This window comes from Staurois parvus, unplaced genomic scaffold (genome assembly GCF_062004578.1).
Source record: "Staurois parvus isolate SC_StPar_1 unplaced genomic scaffold, SC_StPar_1.0 ptg000586l, whole genome shotgun sequence".
Taxonomy (NCBI): Eukaryota; Metazoa; Chordata; class Amphibia; order Anura; family Ranidae; genus Staurois; species Staurois parvus.
Genome location: NW_028318382.1, coordinates 5490101 through 5509724, shown reverse-complemented (window position 1 = coordinate 5509724; position 19624 = coordinate 5490101). Strand labels below are relative to the sequence as shown.

The 19624-nt window shown below is 43.3% G+C and overlaps 1 protein-coding gene across 1 annotated transcript in view; it reads left to right on the top strand.

Moving 5' to 3' along the window:
- The window catches only part of LOC149450060 (zinc metalloproteinase-disintegrin-like VLAIP-B), a 111158-nt gene that overhangs the window by 2608 nt on the left and 88926 nt on the right, over positions 1-19624 (top strand). Inside the window, exon 2 of the mRNA XM_089692494.1 lies at positions 16679-16761. Within this exon, the coding sequence (XP_089548620.1) occupies positions 16679-16761 (83 nt within the window). The remainder of the gene's footprint in view (positions 1-16678; positions 16762-19624) is intronic.

The following is a 19624-nucleotide window of genomic DNA, read 5'->3' as shown; positions in this document are numbered from 1 at the left end:
ATACAGTATACAGCTCTGTGTTTCAGCAATGGGACGGGGCTTCCCATCCTACTCCCAGTACAAAATCAAGTTGTGCCAAGCGCTCCACAGACATTCACAGGGAGCTTTTTATTCTGTAAATGAAAATACAAAGCTTCTTCTGATTGACTGACTTGGAGATTGTAATGTCATCTGTCTCAGCTAAGGATGCCAGCTTGGCCCAAACAAACTATTTCTAAGTTTGCTTAAACTTGTAGTTCTGCTTTAAGGACTACGCTGACATCTCTTCTGCTGTCTGTCTTTGAGTTTGGCATCTATTACAGTAAGATCAATGACGTGTTGTCACCATTGACCCTGCCAACTGATACAGTGAAAGTTAGCTAGGGGACCCCCATCAAAGCTTTGCAATGGGACCCCATTGCCCTGCATGCCCAATTAGGTTTTCACAATTTTAATTCACCTCATCTCCCCTAACAGCTAGCCCCTGTTCACACTATTAATCGCACAGAAACACACTGCGCAATTCACATGTGATTCAGTGCTAAAATCGCACTGCATTTTACATGCACTACTTTTGGAAATGCACTGCAACCAGATTGCATGGTACTTTTGTACCATACGATCCAGTGCAGGAAAACTCACTGTGTTTGGGGTGTCATTAACTTAACATTGACACCCGCTGCAGATCGTAACTGCAGTGCATTTTCCAGCACTGCTTTCTATTGTGAACCTAGCCTAAAGAGCAGCACTTGAGCTGAAAATAATATTTTAGATAAAATATTATAACTGGGTATGGATACAGTCTCATTTAATAAAATATTACAAAGCCTTGATATTTTAGTTACAGATAAAGGCAGCCTGAGTCAGCCCCAGGCTTCTTATGTCTTTTAGGCTCCAACGGCAGGATGTGTCTGGAATAATCTGCCTCCATTCCTGTCCACCTGGAATTTTTCACTGTTTGCACCCACCTATGCATGTTCCAACACCTCCCGAGTGTTCTCCATAGGATAAAATGTAATGAAAATCCATGATTAGTGTAGAAGAGATGAGTTGGCAAATGCTAACACCCCAAAAACATACTAATCCAACTTCCGTAAACCCCCCTTTTTTTCAAACACTCCCTCCACCAATAGAGGAGACCACACATTGTTGGAGTAAAATGGTCTTCAAGGCCTTTTATTAACAATTCAACTTTAAATACAGAAAAGACATTCCTTAAAACAGAAACCTACAAAATGAGTTGTTGGTCTAGGCAGGCACCCAAAACAATATTGATCTCCCCCTGCGGAACCTTAGCCGTAATGTTCCTACTAGGCCTCCAGCCGCAACGCACTCACTCAGAGACAAGGACACACCTTCCGCAGTGTAGCCCTCCACCTTCCAGTTAAACCTCTGTTAACTGGATTTCACCCGGGTACGCCATACCACAGATGGTGCCCAACTATACACTTTTCCTTCAAAATAATTTGCCACCTCCCAAGACCAACAACTGCCCTAAAACTAAAGCAATCCCAACAAAACAAACACCCCAGGGAAGGGCGGGTGGGAAGTTCTCTCTTGAGCTGCTAAACCAGCACTGGCTCGTCTGACCCCCCCCCCAACAGTCCCCAAAATCATCAAAGATCCCACCCCGTACTACTAACACCAATCAGGTAACCTTCCTATTTTTTTTTTAACCCTTCCCCTTTAACTTAACCCTTTCCTGTCATTTTCTCCCTCTTCACCTAGTCATGTCTGCCCTGTGCTATTCTTCTCTTTATTTTCCTTTGCTATGGGCACCCCTGAAAGTAAAGGGAGACACCCCCCACATAGCATTCACATAGGGAAGATCCAGAAATGTAAGTGCAGACATCTCCCCCAATAGAGAAATAAAAAATGTCAGCATAATCCAAAATCTGAAATATCTATTTTAGTTGGAATTGTCCTTTAAAAAGATAATTTTTTTTGTTACCTAAAATAAAAAAAGTGTTAGAGTGGCCCCGAACCTCCTCTTCTGGGGTCCCCTGATGGTGCTCTCTGCTCCTCCTCTTTTTTTTGTCTGCCCATTATTAGACCACTTGCTATGGGACAGACATGCGGCCTTGCTCCTGAGATGTGCTGTGTGCGTCCATAGACACACAGTGTGGCTATATCCTGCCCCCCTGCTCTCTGCTCACAGAATTTGAATGACAACAGCGGGAGCAAATGACTCCTGCTGCTGCCTCTGTGTCCTGTGAATGCAGGAGAGAGCCAATACATATGGGTAAAGTGGATCAAGTGAGATCAGTATTTGGATCCTGACTAGATGGGATCTGTTTGAAACCGCCAATAATTCAGTTAAAAGGTTTTCATGTTATTTGTGGCTAAAGTGATTAGCAAGGAACATGTATGATAGATTTTTAGCAATTATTGAATTCGTTATTTATTAATAGCAATTTCTATTTTTGTTTTATAATCTCCTTGGCATATTTGTTTATATTTTGTTTATATTTGTCCAATTTATCACATTACTAAGTGGCATTGCAGGTATTGAAGTGTATGTAGAGCCAGATCATCTTTCTTTTTTAATTTCAGATAGTAGGGAACGACTAAAAAAGCTATCGCGTTTATTTTCTGTCATCTGTACCCAATGGAGAGGTTATCCTTCAGTTCTGTTCCGGAGGTACAACAGGAAGTGAGAAAATATCTCCAACGTGAGGGAAATTCACCCCCCAGAGAGTTGTCACTGCAACATGTGTCCCCATTGGAATACTTCCCCACTCCTGTTGTGACAACTCAAACATTTTGGATTTTCTTTTCCCTCACTTAGGGCTTGTTTACACTTGCAGTTTGGAGGGTGGTAAAACACATGGTTAAGCCATGTTTTTACCAGCCCTCAACCACCCCCCTTAAGCTACAAATGCAACCAGATGGGTGTTGTACATATGCCATGGCCATGATGCTTTTGCTTCCCAGCCACAGCAAAAATAATTCCCCCGTTGGGTTCATCAACAAGTAGTGCCACTGAATGTGATTCATTCAAGAGAACGGGTCTGTGCTGCAACTGTGCAATGCATTTCTGATATTTTTTTGGAGAGTGACAGAGATGAGCTCATCACAGTGCTGCTTCTCCCTCACTGTCAAGTCATAGGCTGAACAACTTTAGCTCAGAGGAAGTGGGTTTAATGATACTGGCCATCAGACAGAGGATGTCTAGTGGCAGGGAAAAAAAGTACTGTAGGGAAATCCCTGCATTGAAAGTGACTAATACAGCAAAATCTGTTTTTTATTTTATCCTTAACCACTTGCCTGCTGCCCTATAGTAGAAGTACTGCTGCAGGGCTGCACAAAATCACATGTTTATATACGTGATTTGCATTTCTGGGTAGCGGGCGTGTACGCCGCCCTACCCACACCGCTATTGGTGGCAGGGAATGTCAATCACTGGGTCCCAGTCGGCAATTCCCGGGCAGTACTCGCCGATCATCAGATAAAGCTGACAGGGGAGACACCTGTGTGTAAACAACACGGGTCTCTCTCCTGGCAGCAAGGGCATGCTGCTTTATTTCTCAGAAATACAAAGCAGCATGTCTCCATAATAAAATACACACAGCGCACCGTTAACCCTTTGATTGCCCCAGATGTTAACCCCTTCCTGTCCAGTGTCATTAGTACAGTGTCAGTGCTTTTTGTTAGCACTGATCACTGTATTAGTGTCACTGGGGATGTCAGTGACAGTTAGTTCCCGCTCAGTGTCAAAATGCCCACAAGTCACTGATCGCCACCATTACTAGTATAAAAAAAATAAAAATTCCAGTATATACGGTATACCGCCATTTGTGGACACTATGATTTTCAAGTAAACCTATTAATTTACATGTATTGGGATTTTTTTTTTTTTTTTAGCAAAGACATAGTAGAATACATTTTGGCCTACATTTATGAAGAAATTAGATTTTGTAAAAATTTTTATTGGATATGTTTTATAGCAAAAAGTCAAAAATATTGTTTTGGTTTTTTTTTCAAAATTGTCGGTCTTTTTTTGTTTATAGCGCAAAAAATAAAAACCGCAGAGGTGATCAAATACCACCAAAAGAAAGCTCTATTTGTGGGAAAAAAATTACCTACATTTCATTTATGTACAGCGTTGCACGACTGCACAAATGTCAAATAAAGTAAAGCACCGAAGTATCGCAAAAAAATGGCCTAGTCAGGAAGGGGAGTAAATACTGTGGAGGGAAAGTGGTTACATGGGCTATTTTTATTTTTATCTTGCTTTTTTGTGGATGGAGTCTGGCATTGAGGATTTTGCTTTGTAGATGGCTGTGTGCAAAAACCTTGCTTGTAGTATTTTAAAATTTCTTGGATGGAGTTCATTGGTACTTTTATAAAGGTGTAAATGTCGATATGCAGGGTCAGCAGCGCAGTGGCCCTTAATATTACATGACAGTGTTTGGTTCTAAAGAGACTTCAGGGATCCCCTAGGTGTATATAGTGCTTTTCATGGTGGGGAAAGTTATGGTTACTAATGGGTAAATGTAAGTTCCTTGAAAGGTTAATCTCTGCGCTGTCTGGGCAGTTCCTTAGGAATGTACTTGTTTTCTTCCCCTCTGGCACATTTTACCATGTATGGAGCAATATCTCCGGAATGACTGTGCCAGCCACTAATTATGATTCATGCACAGTAATAGGTGATATGAATTGCACTAATTAAAAATTACAATTGTTTGGGGCACAGTGCCTGTATTGTTACCAACTCCTTTAGTTTCTGTGGTCAGTCTTAGTTTACAGATTTGTCCCTAGAAATTTTTTTTGCTCTAGTAGACCCCTTGCATATGGTCATTCTTTCTGTCTATAATTAGACAGATCAAAAACAGATTGCAATGTATCCCTACGGAAAGCTGAATGTAAGTGAATCTGCATCTGCTTACATCAAGGTACATTCAGGATTGTTGGACTAAATGCAATACTTTTGCAAACCTGACTGTATGTAGAAAGATATAGGTGGATATATGTCTGTTTACATCCCACCACCCACACAGTCTCATAAGTCATAGATTAGAGGATTGTTCCATGCCAATGTGCCAACCAGGGGCGGACTGACCATTTGGAAACTTGGGCACAGCCCGGGGTCAGTAGAGGGCCCCATGAGATGCCTCTGGTACCTTTTTCATAGGCTTTTTTGAGTTTGGGCAAGGACACGGGCCCCATGATTCCCCATTTGCCCGGGGACCCCATGTGTTGTCAGTCTGCCCCTGGTGTCAACATCCCAAAATAATCTATAACACATATATGAGGCTTTTTAGGGCACATAAACAAAGATTGGGGTAATAACATAAGATAAATTTAAAAATTACAATTTATTTATTAAATAGTAATCGCAATAAAAACATGTATCATGACCACTTCAACATTGAACGCCCATGCAGCGTATGACTAGTGTTTTTTCCATATCATATGAATTGTAAATATTTCTTGCTAAGTAGTGAAAAGATTTCAAACACTTGCCTTCTTCAGAGATACATGTGATATAATATACTCTATGAATAATCTTAACCATAAAAAATTTGTATGGACTGCCGCCTTAATGGTCCATGACGGAACCCAGCAAATCCTCAATCACTAAGAAACCGTCACAAGGGATGCTGATGATGCCAACACTTGGACTTAAATTGTATATCTCATCAATCCACACCACAAAGGGATCTAAGATGAACATTTTAATTGAGGGCAAGTGCATATGTCCAATTTAAAGGGGTAATTAGAAGCCTATATAGTTGAGATCAAGTTCCTTGTCCCATCTGTCCACATCACAGGAACGTCCAAAATCAAATGGATACGTTTGAATCCTGGTCTACTTTTGCAAACTTTACTGGATGTAGAAAAATATATGTGGGCGCATTTCTGTTTACATCCAACCACCCATAGAGTGTCAGAGATGTCACACATGCAAAAATTGTTTCCATTCTGATCCAACTTAATCTAGGATCCCCAGATCTGACAGAATGGAGGGTTTCCATGTGAAAGGGGTTGTAGGGATAAACCCTGATTTGGTCATTATGTATCAGTTTGGTGTATAACTTTTTCTAGGAAGTTGTCTAGTACTCTGGTGGGGGGGTTGAATGAATCTGACATTTTAGAGAGATATTGGACAGTATGATTCGTGTAGTTAAAGAGGGACTTTTGTTGTGTTTTTTCTTTTTAATACTGTAGCTGCTGCGCTTTTAAAAATCGGGTACATACCATTGGCTGGAGTTCTTCTTGCTGCTGTGGGTCTCTGGCGCCCTACATCTTGGATATGGGTTCCGGCTGTGGTTTCTTGCAGAGCCACAGCTGGATCCCCACTGTGCATGCACAAGCCCATATAGCCCACTGTGAATGATCCTGCAGCCTTCTGGGACATGTGACGTTTCCACGAAGCTGCATAAGGGGGAGGGGCGGCCATGTGGTGTCATCCTCACCTAGTCAAGGACTGCAAAATCAGTCCTTGTTCCCCATCCAAAAAAAACTATCTCAGTTACAGGCTAAAGCAAACCAACAATATTTCACTTTTTGAGTGAAGTTCTGCTTCAATGATAGTTCCAGTGCAAGAAGCTTCATCAAACAGGAAGTAGGGAGACATAATATTTATATGTTTCTAAAGGTAGACTGTCTATTCCTGGTGCTTTATTATCGGGGCCTTCTGTAATGATCAATGTCAGATGTATGAATAGGGGCATTTGACATATCTTAGTCTTCTGCACTCAGGTGTGGAAGTGAACTATGTGGTAGAAATCGGGTTAAAAATCTGGCTTATGCTAAATATGAATACAGAGCTTTGGCAAAAAATAATTAAATATATACAGAAGATAGTGGGGGGTCAGCATACCGAAGGACCCGTGGGTGTGTTTATTCCATAAATCAGAGACTTCAGTGAAACAATATAAGAATATGATGCTATTTCATTTAATAACTGCGGCCAAAGGACTTATCCCTAAATGTTGGCAAGCACAAGAATCTCGAAAAATAAGATTGGATAAATAGAGTTGAGTATATTTACAAGATGGAGGAATTATACCACACAGGTGAGGATAAAATAGAAAAATTGTAAAAAAATATGGGGTAGATGGTATGATTTTAAATCGTCAGAGTTTCCTAGAAGTAGTCGGAGTCTAAAGAGTTGGGAGATATTTATGAAAGGAAGTAGGAGCCCATAAGAGAGTAAAAAGAGAAGTAGATGGAGAGAAGGGGAGAGAAAAATGGATAGTAAGCGTATTAGAGGAACTAGAAGTAAAAGAAAGTGTTAAGAAAAGAGGAGGAAAATTTGAAGGGAGGGGGCGGAAGGGAATAGGTAATGGGTGTGAAAATTTGTGTTTTGTCATGTTTAATATAAAGTTAACTTGTAATTAAAAGAAAAAAAAAATCAATGAAAGATATAAAATTTAAAAAGAAAAAATATCTAGATTATGCTGGACCCAGGAAATGTTTTTCACTGTGAGCATTGATCAATATTGTTGTGAAATACATATAGCTTAAGGCAGCACACAGTGCACTAGGTATTTCCTGGATTTACATACCTATTACTCAGCACTGTACTGAATTTCTAGAACTATTCATATCCGCCCATGCCCCTGGATGAACCTAAAGATAAAGCTGCATTCCAAGGAAGAAGCTACATACCCAGTTGGAATACATTTAGGCTGGCCACTCATCAGTAGACTTTCGTTAGAAAATGTTTGTTTATGGAACGTCAGTTTGATTTTCTAATGGTTAGTGGGGTCAGATTGATGACTGTTTACGACTAGGGATGAGAAAATTGGAAGAAGCAGGATGGAAAACTTTCCTTGGACAAACAAAATTCTAACTGTGAATGTGATTTTTCATTCAGGGAAAATGATAAAAGGCACAAGTGAAACCATCTAATATTTCTAGATGAAATTTTAAGAGCTTTTGAATGAAATTAGTTGACTCGATGACAAGATATAATGCCCTGATGTTTCAGAATCTCCATTCAAATGAAAGTCCTAATGGTGTATCGTCAGCTTTTGTGAAGCTGGGTACTGTAGCCGGATTCTCTACCCTCTCTCAGTGCAGCTAACATGGAGGATATTTGTGAAATTTCCCTCTTCCCTAACCCCCCCCCCCTTCTGGCACAGACTTGAGCCAATCCGGAAGTAGAAGGGTTGGAACTAATCAGAGACATAGAGATAACTTGCATATAGAAAAACAAAGGATGTTGGGACTTGTAATTTTCTTAGGGGAAGAGCACAATGCAAGTTAATGGAGATATACTGTATGGCTGCAAAACTGCATTGCCCCGGTTTCCTTGCACTACAGAGGTGGAGAGATTGGGCTGTTTTCCTGGACGAAAGAGATACACAGGGGGTCTTTTGCAGAGGGAAGTTGTGCTGAGAGGACCTGCAGGAGGATGTCCCACAGCTGCTTCTGAGAGAGAGTCCTGCTACTTGAGTCTGCATGCCTACTTCAGAGAGAGCACTGACCTGCTGCTGAGACTGCCAAAGACTGCAAGTGTGCCATCCAGTGCTGAGAGACTGAACCTCTTGGACTGGAAGCTGGGACAGATAACCTCCAAGTGTGTGGAACTGTCACCTACCATGAGAGGTGATACAGCTTGAACCCCTTGCTGTACACACATAGACTAATCGTCCCTGAGCAGCCCTGCAGCTATACACCACCTACCCTTAAAGATACACATTCTTGCATGGCATTGACAGAATGGCCCCTCCGCAAGCCGGCCAACAATAACCTTAAGGCTTTGCTTTCACCATATAGGGGTAACCCCCTTACCCCTATCTGGGTACACTTGAGTACACTCAAGAACATTATCCTTAAGTTAATTGGGTCTGAATCTGCTTATAAATAGCTATCTTAGTTAAAACTTGGACTAACATTGCTACAGTTTAGTTATTTCCTCTTGTTATAGGCCAGATTTCACTTTTTTTAGTTCTGCAACTTTGAAGTATTGTTGCTTGATGCCAAATCTTGCACTGTTTACTTGCTTTGACTTACTAAATTTATCATCTGGCAGTCTTTGGCCTAATTTCTGCACACTATTATACAGGTGAAACTCGAAAAATTAGAATATCGTGCAAAAGTTAATTTATTTCAGTAATGCACCTTTAAAAGGTGAAACTAATATATGAGATAGACTCATTACATGCAAAGCAAGATAGTTCAAGCCGTGATTTGTCATAATTGTGATGATTATGGCTTACAGCTCATGAAAACCCCAAATCCACAATCTCAGAAAATTTGAATATTACATGCAATCAATAAAACAAGGATTGTACATAGAACAATATCGGACCTTTGAAAAGTATAAGCATGCATATGTACTCAGTAATTGCTGCAAAAGGGGCCCAAACCAAGTACCGTCTCAATGCGGCGTGGCATGGAAGCTATCAGTCTGTGGCACTGCTGAGGTGTTATGGAAGACCAGGATGCTTCAATAGCGGCTTTCAGCTCTTCTGCATTGTTCGGTCTCATGTCTCTCATCTTTCTCTTGGCAATGCCCCATAGATTCTCTATGGGGGTTCAGGTCAGGCGAGTTTGCTGGCCAATCAAGCACCGTAATCCCATGGTCATTGAACCAGGTTTTGGTGCTTTTTGGCAGTGTGGGCAGGTGCCAAGTCCTGCTGGAAAATGAAGTCGGCATTCCCATAAAGCTCATCTGTGAAAGGAGCATGAAGTGCTCCAAAATCTCCTGGTAGACGGCTGCGTTGACCCTGGACTTCATGAAGCACAGTGAACCAACACCAGCAGATGACATGGCTCCCCAAATCAACACAGACTGTGGAAACTTCACACTGGACTTCAAGCATCTTGCAGTGTGTGCCTCTCCATTCTTCCTCCATACTCTGGGTCCTTGGTTTCCAAATGAGATGCAAAAGTTGCTCTCATCAGAAAAGAGGACTTTGGACCACTGAGCAACAGACCAGGTCTGTTTTTCTTTAGCCCAGGTAAGATGCTTCTGATGTTGTTGTTTGTTGTTCAGGAGCAGCTTGACAAGAGGAATACGACATTTGAAGCCCATGTCCAGGATCCGCCTGTGTGTGGTGGCTCTTGATGCACCGACTCCAGCCTCAGTCCACTCCTTGTGAAAGTCCCCAACACTTTTGAATGGCCTTTTCCTGACAATCCTCTCCAGGCTGTGGTCATCCCTGCTGCTTGTGCACCTTTTCTTCCACACTTTTCCCTTCCACATAACTTTATATTAATGTGCTTTGATACAGCACTTTGGGAACATCCAACTTCTTTTGCAATTACCTTTTTGAGGCTTTCCCTCCTTATGGAGGGTGTCAATGATGGTTTTCTGCACAACTGTCAGGTCAGCAATCTTTCCCATGATTGTGATTCCTACTGAACCAGACTGAGAGACCATTTAAAGGCTCAGGAACCCTTTGCGGGTGTTATGGCCTAATTATCTGATTAGAGTGGGACACTTTGAGCAGAGAATATTGCACCTTTTCACAATATTCTAATTTTCTGAGATTTGGGGTTTTCATGAGCTGTAAGCCATAATCATCACAATTATGACAAATCACGGTTTGAACTATCTTGCTTTGCATGTAATGAGTCTATCTCATATATTAGTTTCACCTTTTTTAAGTTGCATTACTGAAATAAAAGAACTTTTGCACGATATTCTAATTTTTCGAGTTTCACCTGTACATCTATCACTTCCTAATGCTAAAGTATTTCAGGTGTGATTGGGCCTCCACCTGTAACTGAGTGTGTCAGTGGGGTCTGAGTTCTAGCTGAACAGAGGACCCATCCTCACCAGGTTCTCTTGCTACACAACATGGAACTAAACTCCTTAAGAATGTTGAGGCCTCCAGGAGCTTCATAATATAAGTATGCTGAGCATATTTGCACGTTATTGCACGCTTACATTGTGAATTCCCTTTTCCAGCAATCCCCATTGCCACCGACACTTTTCTCTCCCCAGTCTTCCACCATGTTTTGAGTCTTCAGCCACCTTGATTGGCTAGGCCAAAATGATATAACTCCCATGCATGTTGTTTTTATTATACAGGATGTTCAATGAGCTGCTCACACACAGGCATGTTCAATGAGCTGCTTGCGCACGGACATGTACAATGAGCTGCTTGTGCACAGCTCAGTGTTCATTTAATAAAAAAGAAGCATGGAGAAGCATTAATGACATATATGCTCTGACATGAAAAGCTTACTTTTTTAGAATTTTTTTTAGAACAGGAGTTTAGTTCCTCATTAAGGGAGCTGATTTTTGTTTGTGGCCACCCATTTCTACAATTTCAAGTTCATTTCCACTTTCACAGCCAAATTTGAGAAAACCCCATGTTTGTTGTGAGTTCCCATAAGCATGAATGCACAGCATGCGTTAAAATTTTTATTTTAAATCTTTCTTACCTTTTTTTTTGTTTGTGTTTTTTTTGTTTTTTTTTTGTAAATCTGTTCCTTGGGAGAAGGTGTGATGGCTGACTGCAAGGTTTTTTGAACAATGTCAGAGTGAGCATATCTGTCCTCATTAACATCCAGTATGAGAATCCTAATCTCAGACTACACCTTTTAACCCTGTGTTAGGTAGGCCATAGACGGTCCGTTTGTCGGCCGATAAACGAAAAATCGGTCGTTGCTAATGCTGCCACCAATTTCCACAAAAAACGTCCGTTTCTCGTGGATTTTCCAGCATGACCAATAAAAATAAACAAGAAGATCTGTGAAAAACGACTGAATATTCACTGACGGCGTGAATATCGACCGTTTTTTTTTTTTTTTTTTTTTTTTTTTTTCATCCGGACGAAAATTGGGCTGATAAACGACCCATCTATGGCCTGCATTAGGACAAACCGTTTTCAAATCTAGTTACAATTGATAAACATGATTTGCCTGCACAGTACAGAGAGGGTAATTTATCACAAACACTGTTGCCCAGCCCTCTCATAAACAAAGACACTTTGTAGTATTTTCCTTGCTGGAGGGTCCATCTGAAAAGTAATGTGCAATTTTTTTTATTTTTTTCTAATTTATGCTATGTGAAAGGGGGCATATAAAAGATGTACGAATTTTGCCCAAAATTCAGTTTTAAGCAATATACTGTATACTAAGCAAACTGTGTAGAAAGACTAATAAGAAAACCCTCAGTAACCAATCACATTCACCTTACTTAAGGTATATGATATAAATGCTTTCGGAGGCTTCTATATGTAACTTTACTGTGAACATCGTCTTTGTTCTATAGTAGTCTGCTTTCATATGAAGTACCCTCAACCACTTCACTAACACCCCCTTCCCTCTCTCCGACCACCACCTCCTCACGTTCTCCACCTCCCCTTCCCCTAACTCCCCCCCAGTGCGCCAAACCATCACCAGCCGCAACCCGGCCTCCCTCCACTCGGCTGATGACCGCTTACACGACAGCATCCTTCCACTGTCATGTCCTGACCTAGCCACCACCGCGTACGACTCACGATCAGCTACCCTAGACTCTCTGGTACCCCTAACCACACACAACATCAAACCTAGACCGCTCCAACCATGGCAGAACGACCATACTAAATGCCTCAAACGTCGCAGTCGCGCGCTGGAGAGACTATGGCGCAAAACCAAGTCCCCTCTTGCGTTCTCCCTCTACAAATCCGCCTTCCTCCACGCCGCCAAGCAGGCCTACTTCGTTAACCTGATCAACACCCTCTCCACCTGCCCTCGCCGACTCTTCTCCACCTTCAACTCCCTGCTCTCTCCCCCCCTCCTCCACTCAGTACCTCACTTACCGCCCACGAGACTGCCACTCATCTCCACAACAAGATTGACGCAATCCGCAAGGACATAGTCAACTTGCAATCTACCTCCCCATCTAGCCTCCCCCCTTCCATCACCCCCTCATCTCTCCCCTCCTCTGACCTCGCAACGGCACTGCCCCCCACCACACCCAAGGCCCTGCCTACCATAACCCCCCCAGCACTGCACTCCTTCAGCCCTACTACCACTGAGAGTCACCAGAGTCTTCTCAGAAGCCCGTCTCACTACCTGCCCCCTGGACCCTATCTCCTCTCAACTCCTCCGGTCACCTGCCCTCTTCCCTCATCCGCTCCCTCACGCACATCTTCAATCTCTCCCTCTCTACTGGCGTATTCCCCTCCCCCCTAAAACATGCGGACATCACCCCCATACTCAAAAAGCCCTCCCTGGACCCCACTGACCTCAACAACCTCAGACCAATTTCCCTGCTGCCACTAATCTCCAAGCTCCTTGAGCGCTTGGTCGAAGATCGCCTAAGCGCCCACCTAGCTGACAGCAACCTCCTTGATCCACTTCAGTCCAGCTTCCGTCCCCTACACTCCACCGAAACTGCCCTCCTCAAAATCACCAACGACCTACTAACCGCCAAAGCCAAAGGCGACTACTCTGTCCTCCTTCTCCTAGACCTCTCCGCGGCCTTTGACACAGTTGACCACCCCCTCCTCCTTAATAAACTACTTTCCCTTGGCATCAGAGACACCGCTCTCTCTTGTTTCTCGTCCTACCTATCCCGACGCTCCTTCAGCGTTTCCTACAACGGTGCCACCTCCCCTTCCCTCCCCCTCACTGTTGGGGTTCCCCAGGGCTCTGTCCTTGGAACCCTTCTCTTCTCCATCTACACCTCCTCCCTTGGCAAACTCATACACTCCCACGGCTTCAATTACCACCTCTACGCTGATGATACTCAAAACTACCTATCCACCCCTCACCTCACCCCCACATTCTCCGCCCGCATCACTCACCTCCTAAACGACATCTCTGACTGGATGTCGCTCCATTTCCTCAAGCTTAACCTCTCCAAAACCAAGCTTCTCGTCTTTCCCCCCCCCCCCCCCCCATCCTTTTCATCACTACCAACAACACCATCATCAATCCCGCCCCGCAAGCCAAGGTCCTTGGCGTCATTCTGGACTCAAACCTTTCCTTTCAACCTCATGTCAAATCACTTACAAACACATGCAGGCTCCACCTCCGCAACATCGCCAAGATACGCTCCTTCCTTACCCCAGACACCACTAAACTACTCGAACACTCCCTGATTATCTCACGCCTTGACTACTGCAACTCCCTCCTCACCGGCCTACCCCAGTGCAAACTCTCCCCACTTCAGACCATCCTGAACTCAGCGGCCAGACTCATCCACCTCACCAGCCGCTCCACCTCTGCCACCTACCTCTGCCTCTCCCTCCACTGGCTCCCCATTGCCCAACGCATTAAATTCAAACTGCTCACTCTGACCTATAAGGCCATTCACAACACTGCCCCTAACTACCTCACCGACCTGATTCCCAGGTACCACCCTACCCGTACCCTTCGCTCTTCACAGGACCTCCTTCTATCTTGCTCCCTGGTCTCCTCCTCCCACGCACGACTGCAAGACTTCTCCAGGTCCTTCCCCATCCTCTGGAACTCACTACCCCAATCCATCAGACTGTCACCTTCCCTCCTCACCTTCAGGCGCTCCCTGAAAACCCACCTCTTCAGGGAAGCCTACCCCACCCTCACCTAACAGCCGCTGCCCTTCCCTCCTCATACCACTCCATCCCCCACAGCCATTTCCTCCTGTACCACTACCCCCTCCCTCCTAGATTGTAAGCTCAAAAGAGTAGGGCCCTCTTACCCCTTGTGTGCTGCTTGTTGTTACTGTACTGTTTCATGTATTGTCCCCCCCTCTATTGTACAGCGCTGAGCAAACCCTTTGGCGCTATATAAACTTGATATAATATTAATAATAAGTAGATTGGATGGTCCATTCACCTCTATGGACCAGCGGGTGTTGATGACTATATATTTTTTTTTTTCTTTGCAAATTTATGTATATCCCTAGCCCATACCTGCAGCTGCTGTTTTTAGTATTTGCAGCTCTTCATAACAGCCAGCAGGGAAAGTAGAACATTAGCTTCCTGCTGATTGCAAAACTACATCTCTCATGGTTTCTTGCAGTGCCTCAAGTTACTGTAGTCCTGTGTCAACTGAGCCAAAGTAAAAGAACATATACCTGGACACCCTTTTAGGTGTGTATTTTCCAGAGATAGAGCTGACTGGTATAAACTTTACTTATGGCCAGCAGGGAGGAACATGCTTGTCTAAAGGAATGGTGGGGGCGTGATCTTTCACTCTGGCTCATCACTCATAAGTGCATATGAATGGGTGGCTTCAAAGGAAGACCTTTTTAGAGAGCAGAATTGTAGATTCAAGCATAAAGGAAATAAATACAGATGGGGATTTTTGGAACAATTCTAAGGTATTCATGGGGCCTAAATGTACACAATTTTTTTAAAGAAATACAATGACACAAGTGAGAATTAATACTTCAAGCATATTTGTAATTGCTTGTGAGACAATATTTCTGTATTGAAAATCCTTTTTTTTTTTTTTTTTTTTTTTTTTAATTGGTATTATGTAATATTTTAATTTCCTGCTTGAAATAAATCGCTCTGTGTGTAATAAATAAATATATATTCGTGCCCCATCATTGGTTTCAGTGGGAGGAATAGTGCCCCATCATTGGTATCAGTGGGAGGAATAGTGCCCCATCATTGGTGTCAGTGGGAGGCCTGGAGGCCCACTTGGGACAAGTGAGGGGCAGTGGGACAGGAGGAGCTCAGAGGGACAGGTAGGGGGCAGCGTGACTGGGGGCATGGGACAGGATCGGGGCAGCGGGACAGGAGAAGCGCAGAAGGATAGGCGAGGGGCAGTGGGACAGGAGAGGGGCAGTGGGACAGGAGGAGTGCAGAGGGACAGATGGGGGGCAGCATGACGGGGGGGGAATGGGACAGGATCAGGACAGTGGGGACAGGTGGGTGGTAGTGGGACAGTGTGGGGGACAGGAGGGGAAAGTGTGGCAGGGTGACATGTGGGGGGAAGGGGGCAGTGTGATGGATGGGGGGCAGTGTATCAGGGGACAGTGAGACAGGACCGATTGAGCACCAGTCCTCCAAGCACTTACCTGTCAAGCAGCAGCTCCTCCAGATGGTGTCCGGTTCACCAGGTGCCTGTGTCCCTTCTCCGGCAGCTGCAAAGGAGCAGGCGGGCTCCGCCCCCAACCTCGTCCTCTTCTGCTTCCTCCTTCTGGCCTTCCTGCACATCCTGGCACTTACAGCGGGCCCCGCCCCTCACACGCTCTGAGTGCACACCGGGGATCCGCCCACCACTCTGCTGTCCTCTGCAGCTGGTGAAGATGTGCAGATGCATCAGGGGGACAGATCTTCATGGGGGGACAAATCTTGCTGCTACACTGGTCCCCCAGCCATGGCGGCCCTGCCCCTGTCCCTTTCCCATGGAAGTGTACCTTCCGAGGGAAAGGGGGGGGGCACTGCCGCCCCCCCCCCGAAAAGTGCGGCCCTAGGCAAATGCCTAGTTTACGCAAATACGCCCCTGGGTTTAGTAACACTATAAGCTGTGACTAAAAAAAAACTGGAAGCAGATTGGTTCCTATGCAGAGCTGCATCAGATTTTGCATTCTCCAGTTTTAGTAAACCACCCCAGTATACAATGGGAAGGGGGTGGGGGGTAGCAACAGAACTCCGACTGTTGCAGGTGTAAAATGCAAGTCGGCAAAGATCCAAAGCTTTCCTGCTCCTTCTTGTTCTTAGCATATTCTTCCTTTTTTTTTTTTTTTTTTTTTTTTTTTTTCTTTTAACAGAATCTTATGTCGGCTGGATAACTGTGCACTCATTCATAGTAATGATGCTTACAGTCAGAAACTAATGTTGATTTTTTATTTTTTTTTTCTTAGCAATAAATAGACTCCCAAGAGGATTGAAGTATGAGGTTGTCTTTCCAGAGAAAATCCATTCTTGGCACAAGAGAGACACAGAGGTAAGTTTTATACCTACATAGTTTATGCTGTCAGATAGATCTGCACCAATCTGTTTATTGTCACATATTTTACTCTGATCTGTTTTGTGTTAAATTAGATCATGTCTAAAGGGATTAATATATCAACTATGTCACTGATCAGATCAGGTGATTTTGCTTGGAAATCTAGGCATAGAAATTAATTCTGGAAACCAAGGTACTGTTACCTTGAAATGTATATATCATATAACCATACAGGTTACTATGTCATTGGTCCGAAATCCTATTCTGTAGAAGCCATGCTTTCCATATACTTCACTCATGATGGCGAAAGCCTGAAACAGCTGCATGCAGTTTGAAATAAATGAGTCTACAGTATATTATTAGGTCTTATTTGTACTATACACCAGTGGTTCTGCATGTGCATCTGACCAAATGGGCATAAAGCTTTTGCATGGCTCAGCCCACTGTGGAGCTATCCTCTTATTTCTGGGATAGGTTATAAGATGAGACTTGCAAATAATTGTTCTGGATAATTCATGATTGACACACTGGTGGCACTAGAAAACATGAGTGTTCAGGATGGGATTCTAAGTCTGTGGCAAGGCCACTGGATCCAGTATACTTTAGCCTTGCGTCTGCTGCCTGTATTATTGATTGCTATGCCCAGACTTGGAACCTGCGCTCCGAACCTAAAGCTGGCTATAGGTGGATTGAAGTTCAGCGCTGATCAATGTATTTCTAAAGCAAAGGAGGCCTGCTGTAAGAATGCAATGGCACAGCAGGAAGGATTAAACCAAGCACCTTACTTGTGTTGATGGGGAAATTTGTTCAGTTTTGTTTCAGCCAGCAAGATGATTGGAAAAAAAAAGATTAATGTATGGCTGGCTTGAGTTTGATTTAATAGTCTTTTTTATACTCTTGTACTATTCTATCTCTTTTATGTGTCCTGAATGAAAAACCACTAGACATTTGTAAAAGTACTTTATTACAATCCATAAAGACCGCTGAAACAGAAATATTAAGAAATGTGCAAAAACCTAGTTCTACTACATCTAGATGGTTACCTTGTTAATGAAACATATTAATGGAACTTTATTTTTATAGACGAAGTTAGGTGCTGGCATAGGCTAAGGCTACATGAGCATTACATTTCTATGTTGCTGAGAGATTTAACTGCTTGTTGGCAGTAATATCTTTTGCATCACATTGTGAGTTAAACCCCTCTGTATCAAAGAGATTTGTGCAGGCCATAGATGGGTCGAAAATCGGCTGATTTGTCGGCCGAAAATAAAATCGGCCGATTTTCGGATCGTTAGTGGGCGATTTGGTCGGCCGTTTTTCGGGATTTTGGCCGTTTTTTTTTTTTTTTTGGGTGAAGTTGGAAAAAAATCGGCCGATCGGCCGATTTTCGCGGCATTAATGGGCTAATCAGCCGATTTTTTTTTTTTTTTTTTTTTTTTTTTTTTTTTTTTTTTACCGATAAAAAATCTGCGCATGAGCAGTGACCTGCAAGAAGAAGAGGATGAAGAAGAGGATGAAGAAGAGGATGAAGAAGAATGGGAGTGAGTCTAGGACTGCAATAGAGATCAATGCAGGCCATAGATGGGTCGAAAATCGGCCGATTTTCATCCAGTCTACAGCCGGCAAAAAGTGTCTCTGCAGAGAGCTCCGTTATTTCTGACAGTTCTCTGACAGTTCCTTCACATTTACAGCGGTTGAAACATTGTATCTATTTGTTTCTGAATAAAAACATCTGTATCCTAAATGGAAACAAATAGATACACTGTTTCAACCGCTGTAAATATGAAGAAACTGTCAGAGAACTGTCAGAAATAGCGGAGCTCTCTGCAGGGACACTTTTTGCCGGCTGTAGACTGGATGAAAATCGGCCGATTTTCGACCCATCTATGGCCTGCATTGATCTCTATTGCAGTCCTAGACTCACTCCCATCAAAACTGTGGAACTGAGCTTGGCCACATAATTAACAAAATCAAAGATTTGCCTTGTAATGTCTTCTAACCGGTCTCTTAGCTTTGGTGTTTAAGCCATAGTATAGCTTTTTCATATTTATTCAACAAAAATATGCTGAACACTTCAGTAAACCTAAAGCTGAACTCCAGATTTACATTTTAGATCTGCACAGTTGTACAGGCTTTTCTCCTGTACTGAAATTGCTTACTCTGATTTAATTGTTCACTGTGAGCTTCACACAGTATTCATTGAAAGCTGTGGTAAGTCAAATAGAACCCACCTCAATTCCTGGATGGGGGACATCCAGCATCATCTAGCATTTTTCTACATAGCCTGACTGCCCCTTGCCCACCCATTTCATTCAGTGGACTTAGTTTTTTCAATCATGGAGGCTCAACATTACATGTGGACGTTACCTAGAACAGCTGATATACATTACAGGCTACCTAGGAATGCCCACTCCTTTAGACTGACATCCACCTATCAAGGCATTTTAATATTTGCATAACTACTGTTCAGTACTTGCATTGGGGCAGGGGTCTCCAATGTTTCTAAACAAAGGGCCAATTTACTGTCCTTCAGACTTTAGGGGGGCTGGATTGTGGCCAGTGGGAGTAGAAAATGCCCCAGCGTCAGTGGGTGTAAACAATGGCTCAAAGAACAAAAGGTATACCGCTCAGGCAAACAATCCACAGCAGGTCCAGGCTCTGGCTCGCCACCAAACACGATGCAATAGGAAGAAGGGTCAGCCGCACACCGGAGGATAAATGAATATAGTGTGTATTTATTGATCCATGGGACACCCAAAACACCAGGACATAAATACAGGACTTGTTAATGCGTTTCACACAATCGTGTGCTTAATCATAACCACGAGATCGTATGAAACTCCTTAACAAGTCCTGTATT